This window comes from Rhipicephalus microplus, chromosome 2 (genome assembly GCF_043290135.1).
Source record: "Rhipicephalus microplus isolate Deutch F79 chromosome 2, USDA_Rmic, whole genome shotgun sequence".
Taxonomy (NCBI): domain Eukaryota; kingdom Metazoa; phylum Arthropoda; class Arachnida; order Ixodida; family Ixodidae; genus Rhipicephalus; species Rhipicephalus microplus.
In genome coordinates, this window is record NC_134701.1 from 253,890,811 (window position 1) to 253,909,063 (window position 18,253).

The 18,253-nt window shown below is 47.3% G+C and overlaps 1 protein-coding gene across 1 annotated transcript in view; it reads right to left on the reverse strand.

Moving 5' to 3' along the window:
* Positions 1 to 18,253, reverse strand: part of btv (dynein cytoplasmic heavy chain beethoven) — a 121,533-nt gene that overhangs the window by 38,089 nt on the left and 65,191 nt on the right. The window contains exons 29-32 of the mRNA XM_075885921.1: positions 16,072 to 16,217; positions 4,321 to 4,713; positions 2,269 to 2,401; positions 1,162 to 1,414 (exon numbers count right to left, since the gene is read on the reverse strand). Of these exons, the coding sequence (XP_075742036.1) occupies positions 1,162 to 1,414; positions 2,269 to 2,401; positions 4,321 to 4,713; positions 16,072 to 16,217 (925 nt within the window). The remainder of the gene's footprint in view (positions 1 to 1,161; positions 1,415 to 2,268; positions 2,402 to 4,320; positions 4,714 to 16,071; positions 16,218 to 18,253) is intronic.

The following is an 18,253-nucleotide window of genomic DNA, read 5'->3' on the forward strand; positions in this document are numbered from 1 at the left end:
CCTTGGCCTCACCTTTACTAGCGATCTGAGATGGGATGCCCACGTTTCTAACGTTACAGCTACCGCACTGAAACGACTTTTTTTTCTGAGACGATGCCTTCGACTAGCACCTTCTGAAATTAAACTGTTAGCCTACAACACGTACGTGAGATCTGTTCTTGATTATGCGAACATTGTTTGGTTCCCGTACACAAAAAAACATATTGCGAAGCTAGAAGGCGTGCAAAGAAAAGCTGTTCGATTTATTTTTAACAAGTTTAGGCAAACAGACTCACCAACTGAAATGCTCGAAGAAGCGGGCATGCTAACGCTGCAAAAACGAGCAAGACTAGCACGCCTACGATTCATGTACCAGCTACGCCATAAGCAAACCAACATCGATGCCTCCAGGTACATTACACTTCAACAATCACGACCCACCCGTAAGAAGCACCCCGAAATGCTACAAGAATACGCATTCCGTACGGAATGTTTCAAACACTCATTCTTCCCAGCATCAATAAGGGAATGGAACAGCCTAGCAGCTATGATTACTAGCAGCAACTCTTTAAATATTTTTTCACGTCTTGTTGAAGAACATTTGCGTTTGGAACCCTAATATTGCGCTATTGTGGTCATCTTTGCAAAATCCATTGTTTTAGACTGTGTTATTTTGACTCTTTCACACTGTAATCATTTGGATATAGTACAATTACTGTTAGAACTTTGTTGTTAGAATTTGGTTAGAATTCGTTTGAATTTGATTGTTAGAAATTGTGAGAGCTGGTAGCATCGATGTAACGCGTATCCTAAACGATGCATAACTTACGGATGTTTTTATTGTGTGCTTTTATTGTGTGTTTTCCCGATGTCCTTTCTGCGAAAATCCCGACAAGGGATTGGCAGTATTTTTAAATAAATAAATAAAATAAATAAAGGTCTTTCATTCATGCCTGATTTAACTAATTTATTGTGCAGCGTGCCTTTCACCCTAGCAAGATAGTGAGATGTGAACACCGGTAAAGTTCAATTCACGTGACGCACACAACTGTGTGAACGAGTATCATATCACGTAGAAAGAGCTCCATAGACGCTGCTTTATTTAGGTTCACTAGCATAAAGCAGCGTGACACGCTGACATTTTGGGTAGCCACGCTGCTTCATACTATCACTCTCTCATACCCTTCTCGCGTTGCAGGATAGCAGATGAATGTTGGGGCCAGTGAGCGCGTAGAATGCCCGCAAACAGTGCGTCCAGCTGAGCGCGGTCCGCGTCGTCTACTAGGGGATCCTTGAAGAGTCGACAGCCTTCGTGCGCCCAGCAAGCCAGCAGGCCTTGCGCGTCGGGGGCGGAGTACCGTACCAAGCCTCTCACCCAGTCGGTCAACAGTCGCGCCGTCAACCTCGCGGCAGCAGCAGGCAGCCGAGACTGAGCCTGAGTAACAGGAACACGTGAGCTAGTTTCCTTCGTTATCCACTGTGCATGAGCCTTGGTGCGATTGTCACAAGGGTTCTGCACAGCCAGATTTAACAGACAAGACTTAACAAGCGAGCACGAATCAGCCAATGTAACTAAATCAAGCGATAGTATAAATGAAAGCTTTTGAAGGACTAACCAGGAAAAATGTATGTGTATTAGTATAAATGAAGGCTTTTGAAGGACTAACCAGGAAAAATGTATGTGTATTAGTATAAATGAAGGCTTTTGAAGGACTAACCAGGAAAAATGTATGTGTATTAACCTACTTTCATCGTAAATTACTATTCTCGGTTTTCACCTTGATATCATCTCAGCAACTTTGTTTTTGCGCCGATGTGTCCCATGCTGAAGTTACAAGACGAGGCAACACGCAGGGATATAAGCAAATTGTTGCTGTTGAAAGCTCGGAAGAAAGCATGCCGTATTTAATTCATCGTCATCACTGATCGTTATCGTCGTGATATCCGACAACAGAGAACTTCACAATAGCGCAACGCAAGCTTTGCGCTTGCGTGTTCGCAATTGCGCATGCATCGCACGATAACCTTTTGCGGGCTCCCGTTAAGTGACAGATGCTAGCGTTACGCCCGTAACACCCGCAAGTGTTGCGTGCGGTATTCTAAAGCTCTCTAAAAATGGATTCAGACAGGTATTGTGAGCTACACTTTGCCTCAATACGTGGAGTCGTCGGGGTTCGAGAACACACATACAGATCTATACTGAAAGAGTTAGCTCACAGCTGTCCTGCCTACATTTAGGGCTCTTTATTTATCCAACAACTTACCATAAATACCGTAATCCTATCTCACCTGCTGCACAAGGGTAACCATAGAGGTGGCTAGATCCTCGTGTTGGTCGGCCAAGCTGCCTTCTGCCAGATGTCGATTGACCGGCACCAAGTAGGCGTCGCATATTCGAGCAAGCTCCGGTGGCTGTGGAGCCCTGCGATTCGTTTCAACTCGTTGTCAAGTGCGCCAGTAGTTCTCCATAAGGTCAGGCGTGCACCATAGCCCAATGATCACTGGTGACGTGGAGGTTACGAAAGAAAGGAAAAAAAAAACGTCACAGTTTCACGAGGACGAAGCATTGAGTGCGATAGCAACGTTAGAATTTTATACGAAGTTACGCTAGCAGCTAACTCTTTCCCGATACGACCTCACGTAATTCTACAAAACACTGGCGCAATACGGTCTGTTCACTGCGAAGCGGTAAGAGCACAGTACGTGCAAGGGTTGGAGACGTCTATCGATCTTTGCAGAAATAGTGCCCTCGACAATACTTTTTTTTATCAAATGGTGCTATTCGCCATCAGCAGGGCTTTGCGCTACAAAACACCACATGTCATCATATTTTTTATCACAGTTTGTAGCTGCTGCCCTAAATACTCTGCCCCCACCCCGCACCCCTTCCCTCAACGACAGCCCTTCGCGCTCCTTCCCCCGGCGGAGATATCCGGCACGTTTCATTTCTGCTTGAGTTACTATGCACTGTCTGCATCCTTCGCAAGCTTTCAATCGCACTCGAAACACATGACCCTAGGGGCAATGCTATTGATTTGAACTTAATATGGAACATGATGGCGACGGCAAAAATACGTATATGTAGCGTTCATATAATTGATATCGTAATTGATATCGTAACGGAAGCAAGGCAGATTTGGTTGACCTTTTTCTTCGTGATACTTGCTACTGGGTAGCCGCCTTCGTCAGGATCACGCACAGCGTTGTAGTTGGGTGATTTTCTTGCAGAAAAAGTTATAAAGCAAACATATTTTGTGCATACGGGGACTCTGGCCATTACGATTTGTTGGTAACGGCTTCGGCGCCAACTGCCTCGATAAGTACACCTGTCCAAACATTAGCTCCAGTGACATTTTGCTCAACGATGTATCATCAATTTAAACCACCGTCTTTCCTTGAAGTTCTCAGCCGTATAAATATGGCGATAGTTGTAACGTGAGAGCAGAATCACGACAAAGAGACAAGAAGTTCTCTTAGTCGTCGTTCTGTTCTCGCGCTATAACTATCGTCATGTCATACCAACTAGCCCAAACTGCCACACGTCTAAGTAGCGTATAAATATACTTTCCTATCGATGAGACAAGGCCTGTATAAACTACTCCTTTGAAGCACAGAAACGTTCTGCTTACCTCAAAAGTAATAAAGAAAATTTTAGACAGTTCCACGCCGTGAGCGTGAGAACAATTGAATAGCGAAGCGCGCGAGTATGTGGTTGGCTAGCGAGGTCACGCGGCTCCACTAGATTACTCCACTAGATTTTAGATAGGCGTGATGGCACATTTCAATCATCATCATCACCATTATCATCGCCGTCGTCGTCGTCATTTCTGCATCTATTTCTTTAATCTATTTTCCCTCTGGTTATGCGACTTCCGCGTCACGTCAACACTACTACTACCACTACCACTACCACTACTACTACCACTAGCACTACTACTACCACTACCACTACTACTACCACTAGCACTACCACTACCACTAGCACTACCACTGCCACTGCCACTGCCACTGCCACTGCCCCTGCCACTGCCCCTGCCACTGCCACTGCCCCTGCCACTTCCCCTGGCACTGCCACTGCCCTTGCCACTGCCCCTGCCACTGCCCCTGCCACTGCCCCTGCCCCTGCCCCTCCCACTGCCCCTGCTCCTGCCCCTCCCACTGCCCCTGCCCTGCCACTGCCCCTGCCACTGCCCCTGCCCCTGCCACTGCCCCTGCCACTGCTACTGCTACTACTACTACTACAAACACGATGATCACGGCACAGGGGGCAGAGAGTAGACTAGGATACCTTCGCTGTAAAGAAGTTGCGGACCTATATTGAAAGCCCTTTCGTACACTCACCCAAGGGCGAAAACACGTGCTGCCGACAGTAGTCTCGGTGGTAGCGAAGAGGCCGGGAGTGCTACGGTGGCCACCAGCTGCACTCGCTGCAGAGTCACCCACGGGCATCCGGCCTCAGTGGGGTCGTGGTATCCTCCGTGGGTGCGCACCTGATGAAGCCAGGCGGCCAGCTGGCAGGAGCCCCAGCGGTCACGGCGCGCCGCGCCCAGACCGCGCAGGCACAGCACCAGCCATCCGGCTGCGCCTCGGGGCTGTAGCCCGCCGCCAGCACACGGGGCGCACGCCTGGCGCAGGGCACGCGAGACCTGGGCGGCGCCTGTCTGAGCCGTGCAGGAAAGCCAGCGGACCTCGCAAGGCGCCGCCATTCGCGCCAAGCAGTGCGACAGCAAAACACTGCGGATGTTCAAGAAACGTTCGGTTACTGTGGAGTTGCGTTACAATGAAGAGCGTCGGGAGCATTATTTGTTAATCACATCCGGTATTCATTGTAGCAGTAGAGACAGAAGTCTGTTTTAAAAAATCGGTCATATGTGTCACGCAGAAATCTCGAATATAAAAAAGGCATTATTCTGGGCCTCAAACCCACTATAAACGAGCTAATTCCTAGCTGTCTCCTTATGTCATTTAAAATTGCATATAGACAAGAAAATTAGAAGGGGAGATTACAATAAAGCAAAACTCGCTCGAGAAAATGTTTAAGCAGAATTTTGATGACACTAGCAGATTTTTCTTAATGTGGTTGTTAATTTTTCTAAATGTTTATTTTGTTTTTTACCTTAGCTTTCCAGATTTAAGCCTCGCGTGAATTAAACATTTCTACCTTCCAGGCGATAACGTCATAAAATAACATATGCCGCTCAAATGAAGCGTGACCGACCAAAGTTCTTACTTGATTCGCTGCAACCGATACTCCCATATATGAGTGCTCGTTATAACGACTTTCCGCTGTATTGCGTAATCAATGCAACGAGATTAACGAGTGAGGTAATGGTCACATTTATCGAGTCCAGTGCTTGTTTTAGGGAGGTGCATCTTTTTTTGACTGAGCGCATGCACACATCTTTGTAGACAACGGCATATAAGCCCCACAAAACACACGAACATTACCTGCTGCGCCTGCAAGTGCCGCACTCTCTACCATATTGCGCGGTAATGCGAATCGGGGTACCCGGATATTGATTTCCCAGGTTGCAGTTCTTTCGTAAATCTGCCGTTTTTCGCTCACTGGCAAAGGCACCGATGCCGGCACTGGAATTTCTGGGATGCTGGAACCTCTATACGCTACCACGACAATATCGCTCTTCCGGGATTGGTTCGTACCGAGTGTGAATCACGGAACGCTTTTTAATTGGCGGGCCTTTAAAACACCTACTCGTTACTTAGTTCACATCTTTTGACGCCCGGTGCTATTCTACACTTCTGTCACGCAATATGTGATGCGTTAAGGATACCCCTTCCACTACAAGACATTCATATACTCTTTTATGTATTATTCTTTTTTTTTCAAAGCAGTTTCAACGAGTATTGAAATCCCGCTGCCACTGGTTACCCACCGGTTTCTGCAAGATGGGCACAAGCGCTACCCCGGCCTGGCACTTTGACTTAATATTCAGGGGTGTTGAGTTTCCGCAAGGGGCCACGGAGTGCGGCTGCACTTCACATGGGCTCCTGCTTTTCATGCTAGTTTTTGTGGTTCAACGCTGTGCTAGTTCTGTATTTTTTGTGCTGGCCGATTCACCAAGTTGCGAGGAAAGGACTGACAGCTCCCACTAAGTGGTGAGTGATTATCTACACCGAACTCTTAACATCTCGACGCCAAGGTCCTCCCCGCTAACCCTTACGCCGTGATCCGACGCGCGAGCGCGTCTTGCACTTGTGGTTCGCGTTGCATGTACACCCGCCGAATGCGCGGGCCTGGGAAGGAGCTTCGCGTACCTCTCTCGACCAGAAAACCTTAATAGGGGGAGACGCCCCTTGCTACCAGCCACGTAGGCTTTCAAAGCGAGTTGATGGCTACAACAGGACCACAACAAGAACCAACATCCATGCAAACCGAGGTGAATGCCGAGACGCCCACGGAGAAATCGGCATGGACGTATGATGTCAACAGTGGCAAAACAACAGGAAAGGAGCATATAGAATGGCTGCAAGTTGGACGCAAAGAAAAACGAATGCCGAACCTGATTCAGCCCGAGCAAGAGCCCGGGCCTACGCAAAAAAAGCTTCGAAACAACGCAACTTGAAGATGCCCCCTTTTCCTACGGACGACTTTAAAATCCTCTATAGGCCACAAGCCGGACTCGACTTATCGAAATGGAGTCTAACATCAATCACGCACGCTATCAGACGATCAAGTGGTCTCACACAACAGGATTTCTATGACAGCGATCAAGTGGAGAGCGCTGAAAACATTATAATTGCTAGTACCGCCGACACAGAACGCGCAACTAAGCTGAGAAGCATTGCTACCATCCAGTTAGGTGGCACTTTCTTCAGTGTGAACCCCCACATGAGACATCCCGACGATGTATGCAGAGGTGGCATCTACGGACTTCTCCCAGGAACCAGCAGTGCCGAAATTGTAGCTGGCCTCAGAGTCGACTCACGATACACGGTCTTTGGTGCTCGCATGCTGGGTCAGTCTTCCACCGCCGTCATCACTTTTGATGGCCCTTGCGTCCCGTACTACATTACCTACCGAAATAGATACTACCGCTGCAAACCCTATCGAAAGCCTGTGCAGTTCTGCTGCAAATGCGGTGTCCATGGGGAACGACAAGACATCTGTTCCAGGCCCAGTGAAGACTTCTGTCACAAGTGCGGACAAAACGCAGTCACCACAGATCACGAATGTATTCCCAACTGCAAAATATGCGAACAGCCTCATAAAACCGCCGGCAAGGAATGCAAGAAGCTAAGACCAAACCCATCACCTTACCAAGTTAGACAACAAACACTCGAGAAGGCGAAAGCCCGAGAGAATGGCTGTAGTTTCCGCAGTGAAGACTTCCCGGGGCTTGACAAACCATCTCATAGCCCCAGCGGCACACTGCACGACAAAGCTGTAGATAGTCGCTTACGGTATCTTTCGTGCTGAACGTACGAAACTAGATCAACGACATTGTCATTGGAAGAGCGGTCGCGTCGGAAACCAGTCATGGAATTCGGATAAATCTTGCAGTATTCAAGATACCACTCCAAGCAGACTAATATCGTCCGTTCCATTATCTTCCCTACGCAGCTGGCCAGTGCTTTTGGGCGGTATGAGGCGAGTTCGAGTGGGGATTTGCCCTGCTTCAAGATGGGTAACAAGCAGCTTACTTTCCAGTCGTCAGGAACATTGCCATCCTGCCACGAGATGTTGTAAAGGCTCAACAGTTCTCTCCTTGCACCTTCCCCAAGGTTGTACAAGGCTCGGTACAGAATACCATCTGGGCGCGGAGAAGTTAAACGCCTGCGGAGAGCTAGTGCCGCCTCGAACTCCTCCACTGTAAAAGGGAGGTCCATGTGGTAGTCGACAAGAGTGGCGATGTGGGCTTGTTGGTGAAACATTTGAAAGAAATTTATGTAGCGCGAGGCGAAAAAACGGACACAAGAAGGAATGGACTGAGAGGACAGAGCGCTACTAGCAACAACATGTTTATTTTCGACCTCCAACAATATATCGTTTTTTCTTGTAGGTAGATGACATTGTCGTGCATTTATCTGAATACGCGTGCTTATCTGCTTGCTCACCTGACGATTATGGCTTAAAAGCGGCTTGGAGGTCGATAATAAACATGTTGTTGCTAGTAGCGCTCTGTCCTCTCAGTCTATTCCTTCCTGTGTCCGTTTTTTTTCGCCTCGAGCTACATAAATTTCTTTCAAGTGTGGTAGTCACGGGAACGGGGGACGTCACCTCTCACTGGAGAATCTGGACGAGTGGCTTGGTTGGCGATCTGCGCACAGAAATCTTCTGCGACGTCGATGTCTTGCCGCCCTTGAAAGAGCGCGACCGGTTTGATTGGAAAACGCTGTTCCGTAGGGTGACGCAGACCTTGCACCGTTTTCCAAATGTGTGAGAGTGGCTTGCGAGGGTCTAGTGACTGGCAAAACGTTGTCCATCGTTCCAACACTAATCTATCCATGCGACGCCGAATCTTCTTTAGCATCCTCTTGGCTGCCCCAAGATCGTGAATTGATTTTGTGCGCCGATACCAACGCTCCGCCCGGCGTCGAAGTGCTCAGAGTCGCTCCAACTCTATGTCAAAGTCGTTTCGTGCGGAAGATATCGTCACCGTGCGAGTGGCGTTTTGCATTGTGCTTTTAATTGTTTGCTCTAGCCCAGATCGCAGGCCATCGCTGCAAGCATCTTCCATGTCAGATTTGAAGTTGGTTCATTGGACTGCTCGAATGGTCGTCCGTGGGCCACAGCTAGACAAGCCTTTGATGTTAAGGTAGATTGGAATGTGATCACTTCCTCATGTCTCAACATCTGGAAACCACTTGACGTATCTCGCGAGGGAGTTGGAGACAAAAGCAAGGTCGAGACAGCTGTCGTATGTCACCCCTCGAAGAAAAGTGGGGCTACCGTCGTTCAGGAGAGTAAGGCCATAGTTGTAGGCGATGTTTGCTAACCTGCGTCCTCTTGCATTTGTCGGCGTACTTCCCCATGCGTGATGGTGTGCATTGAAATCACCTATGATGACCCGTGGTGCAGGACACACTCTCAAAAAATCCGCTAATCTCCTGGAATCGAGATTATTCGAAGGCAATATATAAACGCCTATGAGAGTAAACAAGTTTGTTCTTTTTCACAGTGATGCAGACATACTGATTGTCATCGTGAGGCGCAATCGGTTGCACAACGTACGTCACTTCGCCATGAACAAAAAGGATGATTTTGCTGCACGCACCATTTGTTGAAGACATGACAGCTTCGTATCCCAAAAGTCTTATTGGCTTCGAGAAATTGGGTTCACAAATGACGATGAGTGGAAACACGTTGGTATACACAAACTGATGAAAATCTGAAAGGCGTGATTTTAGTCCTTTGGCGTTCCATTGGATGACGGATGCAGCCTTGACTTCTTTACGAAATGATGGGGTGTGAGTAGCCATCTTCCTAGTTGAGAGATTCAAGCACTGGGCTTATGGCGTCCAATACTCCAAGTGCGCTTCGAGCAGATGCTGTCTTCATGTCGACTAATATCGCTCAGATCACTTGACGATCTGTTTTAGGCAAATTTTCCATGACTGGAGACGGCTCTGGCTTGGCCGCAACCTGCTGAGGTTCCTTGGCAAAAGAGCAGGTAGGCAGCGTGGGCCATTCTTCCAGAGAAGGAGGCTTCTCTGCTTCTTTCGCAGATGTGGTGGTTCCTTTCGCAGCGCTACTGAGTGGAACCGCTAAAGAGTGGGAACTAGCATTTCGGGAATGTTCCTTCTTTGAAGACTTTCGATGATGCCGACGCCGACGCCGGACTACTTCGGCTGCCTCTCTGTGGGTCGAGTTGTCTCGGGCCATTTGTTTGAGAACCGCGCGCTCCTTTTGGATTCGAGGACAGTCTTTCGACGAGGCAGCGTGAGTACCACTGCAGTTGGCGCACTTCAGAGTAGTCACCCGACAGGTGTCTTCGGCATGAGGTTCAGCGCAACGGGGACACAGTCGTGAGTTTGGGCATACGCCTTTGACGTGTCCTAGCCTGAAGCACTGATGACATTGAAGTGGCTTTTGGATGAATGATTGAACCGGGTGTTGGGCATGTCCAAGTTTAACGTGGGACGGTATGCCGTTTCCCTTGAAAAACACTTTTACGCAGCGCGTATTGCCAAGGCGCCGCACTTGCGTAATGACAGTTCCCTCGTTTGCAGGCTTGATGAGGGTAGGCAAGTCAACATTAGGAATGGCAATGTCGATGTCATATTACACCGGCAATCGATTTATCATCTATCGGGATAAAGGGGCACATTTTAATGCCGCCTAGCTCAGTCATTTGCTGCAGCTGTCCTAGCGCACTCACCGTGCACGTCTATGGCGGGAATATTCTTCCTTGGGTTTACTCTTACGTCCTTAATTTGATCTGGCACCGCACATTCCAGAGCAACGGAAAAGGCTTGCCTGTTGAGAAGTCGTAGGTTGCTTGAAGGATCTTCCGGCACGAAGATGATTACGTGAGGCTAGTGCGCAGGCCTTGACTGTACAGTCATACAAATTACAAAACCGTCATACAAATTACAGCTACAACACGCAGAGAAGCCTTCAAGTAAAAAAAAGGCAGATCCCACCTATAGGGGGTAATCAATGATATGCGAAGCACGAATGATGAAGGTCGATAAGTGACTTTAGAATCAGCACAACGTTACGAGGCGGAGGTGAATTATATGTCACAATTATCATATTTGGACGTGTCATTTACCTTCGTCATCTATTCACGTCACCTGATACCAATTTTCGTGTATGTGGAGCTAGCTTTAAACGGTCGCGAGCGCATCATGAACGTGGTATGTTGTCCTGTTGTTACATGACACACGTGTCATGATTATCAAGTTTGCACCATTTATATACCTTCGTCATCCATTGACACCACGTAACACGAAAATTGGTATATGGGAAGAAAGCGAAACGGCGGCGAGCGCATCATGAAAGGCCCAATATACTCCAACCACGGCCGCTGTATCAAAGCGCACAAGCTTTCATCCAGCGGCCGTGCTCCGTCATAACGTTGACGAGCACGCACGCTTGATGCAGCGACGCTAAGCTAGCAAAACGCGAGCAGCGCGACCAACGCCCGTCAACGCGACCCGACCGCAACCGGTGCGAAATGCAACATGCTGCCTTTCGCGCCAATGACGTTACTCAGCTCTACCCAGACAGCACTGCGTCGGCCTGTTTCCATAATGGAGGGACGCCGGGCACGCTCAAACGCGCATGCGTCAAAGCAACGCAGTACAGCGCGTGCTTGATAGTATATGGCAGACAGATTGGCGCCTGCCATGCTATCGCCGGCGTTACACGACGAAACGAACGCTGGCGCGCACGCGCAACGGGTCACGTCGAAGTGTACTGGCGCCTTGAGTGTGGCATGTCATGTTATATGACATGCATCTCATGATTATCATGTTTGCACCAGTCGCATACCTTCGTCACCCATTGACGTCCCGTAATACGAAATTTGGTATATACGAAGCTAGCGAAACGGCTACGAGCGCATCGTATCTGTGGCATGTATTCACGTTGTTACATGACACGCATGTGAAGATTTTCATGTTAAGGTCTGTCTTTGTGTTTGCCATGCAGTCATGTCATACCATACCAGTTTTGCAACATGTGTGAACGAAACCTCCGCAAGAGCAGCAACACCATGAAATGTAAATCAAGACATTCATGACATACATGTCATGATTTTTATGTTATGACCAGTCATTTATGCTCGTCGTACAGTCATGTTATGGCACACGAAGTTTGGTATCGATACCATTATCGAAACGGCCAGGACAGCTAAAAGTCGTAAGCGGCTAGATAGATAGATAGATAGATAGATAGATAGATAGATAGATAGATAGATAGATAGATAGATAGATAGATACGCTTAAAGTCGCTGAAGTTCGCTAAGAAATGCTTCGCATTTGAAATCCACCGACGAGACCACTTGCAAATGTCACGAGGACAAACAACGGGCTACGTTTAGGGGGCACTACATTTCGCTTCGCAACAATCTGCGTTCGAGGGTCATGTAGCCTTGGCTCTGCTGCACGGAACTTCTGGTACACAGTATAGCGGCGGTGAAAGGTGGGAACTAGACACAATGCGCAGGCCATAAGAGAGTGCGCTCGTGCCTCTCCGTTAGTCCGGCAGTGCCACCTCTATTTTGATTTTTGGAATGTCCGTTGGATGGCGGTACTTCTATATGAGTAACATATGATGTTCACTAGATGAACTAGATATGATGTTCACTAGATATGATGTTCACTAGATGAAATGTTCACTAGATGAAATGTTCACTAGATGAAATGTTCACTAGATGAAATGTTCACTAGATGAAATGTTCACTAGATGAAATGTTCACTAGATATGATGTTTACTAGATGAAATGTTCACTAGATGAACGGATGGATAGACAGACACACGGATGCACGGACAGACGGATGAACGCACGGACGGATGAACGCACGGACGGATGAACGCACGGACGGATGAACGCACGGACGGATGAACGCACGGACGGATGAACGCACGGACGGACGCGCGGAAGGACGGATGGATGGATGCACGTATGAGCGCACGGGCGGATGGATGGATGGACACATGCACGGACGGACGCACCAATGGACGCACAGACGGACTGACGGATGCTTCGCCCAACTCATCATCTTGCACTCCGTGGATATGCTGCGATTTTTTAAGAATGCAGAGCCGCTGCACTGGTACGGTTTCAAGGGCTCGCACGAACCCTGCATGCGGCTCACGACGAGGGCTAAAAATTGACCGGAAATGACGTGAACAGCATCCTAATCTAACCGCTCATGGAATGTCGTTCCAGCAGTCTTGTATTTCACGTACCACTAACAGCTTTGTTATAAAAGTATCAGTGGTTTCAGCGCAGCTTTTTTAAGGAAATGTCCTGCGTTACAGTAGCCACCGCTAGTACTCAGAGCTCTTCCTAGATGACGCTGTGGCACTTTCACTACTAGTACTCGGATTGCTCACTAGATGGTGTTGCGACGCTCGCTCCACTTAAATGCGTGCTCGCGTGTTATAGGAGACGGCGATTGCTCTTGAATAAAAATGCGTTTTTTTTAGCGTGCTTCTTTCTTTGCCGGCAGTCCGTGTGCTTCGAGTATGATGAAGACATGGCAGTAGAGTGGAGGGCTCGGAAAACGGCTGCAGCGCGTGCTCGCTGTATTTACTTGACGATCGACTGGGTAAGATTTACGGTAAAATCACGGTTTACTGATGTATCTCCGGAGCTTCGCTCACTCATCAACATTCACTCCGTGGATATGCCGTTATTTTTTTTCCCTCGGACACACGTGCCACTCCAAGTCCCAAGAAATGTGATGTCCTGAGGACTTATACGTGAGACCCCGAGTACAAAGGCCCGTTTGCTTGGCCAGCTTTAGAGCAGTAAAGGTGGTTAAGATAAAGAAATGGACATGCACCTGTCATGCATTTTCGAGCTATCTATTTGAGTTACGCAATGAGCAAAAAATGGAAAGAAAGCACAGTCGGGAAACGGCAGATGAGCATGTGCCGCAATTTATTAAATGCGAAGCATTTCTTTGCGCACTGTAAGCACTTTTGGCATCCATCTATCCGTCTATCTGATTATCTATCTAGCCGTCTACCTCTGGGTACTCTCGATATCAACCCCTTAACTTGGGGTAAACCAAAATTGCTATGGGATGGTGACATGATTTGACGAATACGGCTCGCTGGTCATGGTATGAATAATGTGGCAATCCCGTTGCGCACGTCGTCAAATACTTTCCGTCAGACAAGGCCGCATACCCACCGGCTGGTATGGGCCGTGTGCGGGTATGTGCTACAGATGACTGACACTTTATCTACGCAGAGCGGCGATAACACGCATATGTAATTTTAACGCGTGAGTGTTAAAAAAAAAATTAGCAGCATATCCACGGAGTGAATGATGGAGAGTGGGGCGAAGCATTCGTCCGTCCATGCGTCCGTCAGTGTGACCGTCCATGCGTCCATCAGCCCGTCCGTGCGTGCGTCTGTTCGTGCGTCCGTCCCTGCGTTCGTCCATGCAGCCGCCCCTGCGTCCGTTCATGCGTCCATCCATGCATCTGTCTGTGTGTCCGTTCGTCCATCTATTCAACACTCCAAGTACCACCATCTCGCATCTTTTCATCATATATTCCCCATATAGAAGCACCGCCACCCAGCGGACATTCCAAGGACTAAACGAGAGGTGGCACACGCACACCTTCTTACGGCTTGCGCTTCAGGCCTACTTCCCACCTTTAACCACCTCTAGTTCATGGTATATGTGTTTATAAAAAGTGGTTAACGATTTAGAGTACTAGGTACTCTACTATGGGAGAGCATGAGGCCGTCCCGCAGACGAACTGAGAATAGAAACCTTGCTAAAACCAAGGAGGTTACGCCCAGCGAGGTTCTATGTACTAGTTCACTGTATTCATGGCACTGCGGCCCAACACTCGCTAAACCTTTCTAAAACCAAGGAGGTTACGCCCAGCGAGTATAACGTAGCAACCTTTTCCTGTCAGATAGTGCCCAATGTACATGCTAATGGCTGCTAATGGGAAATGAGAGACAGGAGAATTCGGCTTTTACTTTCTTACGGCTTGCGCTTCATATCTACTTCCCACCTTTAACCACCTCGAGTTCATTCATGGTATATGCTAGTTCACTGTATTTATGGCACTGTGGCTCAACGCTCGCTAAACCATTCTAAAACTAAGGAGGTTACACCCAGCGAGTATAACGTAGGAACCCTTTCTTGTCAGATAGTGCTCAATGTACATGACAATGGCTGCTAATGGAGATTGCAGCGTGCGCGTTAACTAAAAGCCAAATGCTCCTGTCTCTCATTCCTCATTAGCAGCCATTGGCATGTACATTGAGCTATATTTTTTATTGTTCAACAACGCACAGAAGAAATTTCTCACCGGCACCACCTTGGAGGTCAAAATGTTATAGTTGTTACACACTACAACGGCTATGAGGGACGAACGGGTGTCGCTATAAGAAGCTTCGCCCCTTAAAAGCTGACACCTTGAAGTATTTTTTGTGGTTGTGTTTGTGTGAAACATCGAATGTACATGTTCTTTCAACGTCATCTCATATCCATGTTCATGTAAATGACGTCTGTTTTGTCATCATCGTTAGAGTATGTCTAAGAAGGAAATGTTCTGTTGAGTGTTATTGACGTTTGTGGCAATAATTTTTTTCTAAACAAAAGCTGACACCGGCTGCGTTGACCCGAAGAATGTCGAAAAAAATTTCAGGGTCCGAGCAGGATTCGAACCCCGGTATTCTGCATGACAACCAAGCATTGCTTAGTTGCCACTTCTTTTTGAATAGACCATAATGTACGTGAAACGTCTATTGTGGTTGCAGTGCTGGCTATCCAATCTTATAAGCAGTACCTACGTACTCCTATCATACAGCCATCACGTCGGGTTAACGACAATTTCAGTGAAGCGCTATCCACAGAACCTCATGTATCAAGCAGTACGCAGGGCCACCATCTTCGCTGGCACAAGCGATACATATAAGCTTACCGCTTCTGGTGCTGCTAATAACCACGCTGCTGTTGGCATCGTTACGCGAAAGTAAAAATGCGTCTCTTTAACATATGACTGTGCGCACACCATTCATGCCTATCTTTAGCGTCTTTTCCTAAGGTTTCGCTCAATAAGAAATTACAACACAGTCACCTTCTCTCCGCATAACATCGATTCCCAAGGTACGTGGGATCTGGCGAATTTCAAATTAAGTTCAGTGGTTTCACGTGCCCGAACCACTATATCATTGGGGCACACCGTGGTGTGAAACCAAACATTCATTTATACTGAGCGGGATACGGTGAAGTATCTGCGTGTAAGTTTGTTGTTGTTTATCTATCACACCTCCATTGCGATGCGGTCACCATGGCAGTGACTGAAACCAGCGTTCCCGAGCTTAACAGTGCAGCTACTGCACCGCTAGGCTTCTACAACGAATGGTAAGACATCGCAAGACTGTTTTTTGATGCTAATAAGAAAGTATACTCTAAAGTGGCGTACCTTTTCCCGCATCCATCTGGTCCGGCTACGATCACGAGCTCCTGAGACGCCAGCCACGGAGTCAGCACGTCCGTGGCGTTGCATACGTCGACCGTCTCGACCACGGGAGTCTCCAAAAGCTCGGGTAGGCTGATATCCCGCGATGACTGGCACAAAATGATATATGAGCAAGGCTTAGACTTTCGCCTGCGGGCTGAACCGTTGGACAGACCAAGTTCCAGTGACGCCAGCTCATTGAATCTATTGTATCGTTATACCAATCATTGAGGCATGATATCACAATAAGTTCTTGTGTACATGTATGCGGATATTGTCATGCATATTAGGACAATGGAGTCTTCATTGCAAGGTAGTGATGTTTGTCTTGGTACATAGATGTTCCAAAGTGTTATTACTGAAATGTTATGAAATCTTTGTTTTCTGTACATAGTGTAAATAAACGTTTTTTAAACAGGATCCGTCCAACGTCGGTGGCTTCATGCTATCCCATAGTGTAGAGTGCCTCGTACTGTTTATTGTTAACCACTTTTTCCGAAACACAGGATAGGTCTAGGTGTGGAGCGTTCTGCCGCTAATGGCTCTATTGACAGTGACGCGCAGTTATACTTGTTGTCCTCTTGGCTCACGCCGCAATTTTTGTCAAGAGGGCGTCATACGCCGTACTAGACCAATGGGATGGCTTAATGCTCTCTCAAAGTAGAGTAGCTAATACTCGAAATCATTACCCACTTTTTTCTAAACACCCATTTATCTGAAGTTTAAAGGATGTTCTATGTCTTACAGGGATTTGGCGTCCTTTTGTTGAATTTGGATATTTTTATTACGCTTTGTAAATCTTAGATTACGTGGCCTGATTACTGGCATTACTGATCAATCTCGCTTTTTCAGCTGTAAAAGCCATAAAAACAGTACTTTAGGCTACTTCTTGTTTACTTCATTTACAATTGCTTTGGGCTGAGTGAAGACAATAGCAGTTCTGCAACGCGAGATCACTATATGATGATACCGGAAAAATTAAGCTTTGTCATTGTAAATATTAAGCATTCGCGCGCATATTATTATGAGTGCGTTGAGCGATTACTGCGCCTTGAAACTAAGAGAAATTTGGTTTTTCAGTGAAAACTGCATTCACTGAACTAGGAGGCTTAGAGAGAAACAGAGCGAAAGTAGGGTTGAAAATTGGGTGAGCTGGCACTGGTTCATCATTTAAAAAAGAAACGCACGACGAAAAGGGACGAGAAGGCTCTTGGAGGCTTTAATCTTTTCATCATGTCGTTTTCCTGCGAGCGAACGATGTGACAAAACGATTCAAGCAAACGAAAAGCTGATCGCAGGTACGAAAGGAAGGTGTAGCGTTGGGCCCGTGTATATTTACTGCAAATTATGGTAAACAAATTCCAAATACGTAAAATTATATACTGACAACCACCTCACTAGCTGAAAGTGCAGGAAAGGTACTAAGAACTCACAGTTGGCCCAAAGGCCTTCGATGAGTGTGCAAATTGAACATGACAAATCTCTCGCTGCAGCTACATCAACTGGCGCAATCTGCAAGTCCTGTACATGAAAACGGCCCCACCGCGGTGGTCTAGTGGCTAAGGTACTCGGCTGCTGACCCGCAGGTCGTGGGTTCGTATCCCAGCTGCGGCGGCTGCATTTCCGATGGAGGCGGAAATGTTGTAGGCCCGTGTGCTCAGATTTGGGTGCACGTTAAAGAACCCCAGGTGGTCGAAGTTTCCGGAGCCCTCCACTACGGCGTCTCTCATAATCATATGGTGGTTTTGGGACGTTAAACCCCACATATCTATCTGTACAAGAAAACGCATAGGACATGTAGGGAAAAAAAAGAGCTGAAGTAATTTTTATTGTGGTGGTTCTTACTTTTACCAAAATTACGAAAAATTGGGCCACAGAGCGCACTGAATTAGCCTAAGTAATGAAGAGATATTTCAAGTAATCTAGAAAGTTTTCGAGAGTCAATCTAAAGATAAAACGTTGTCATAGGTTGGCATCCCTAACACTGACAGGCGAACCAAAATTTTCGCGTTTAAGTCACTGGCAAGGGGACAAATAAAGTTAACTTTTCTTCGCAAATAAATGTGATTCTGTTCAAACTTAGTGCTTTTTGTGTTTCCTCCTCTCTCGGTTTTGTTCCATGATCTGTGATAGTATCACCGCGCTG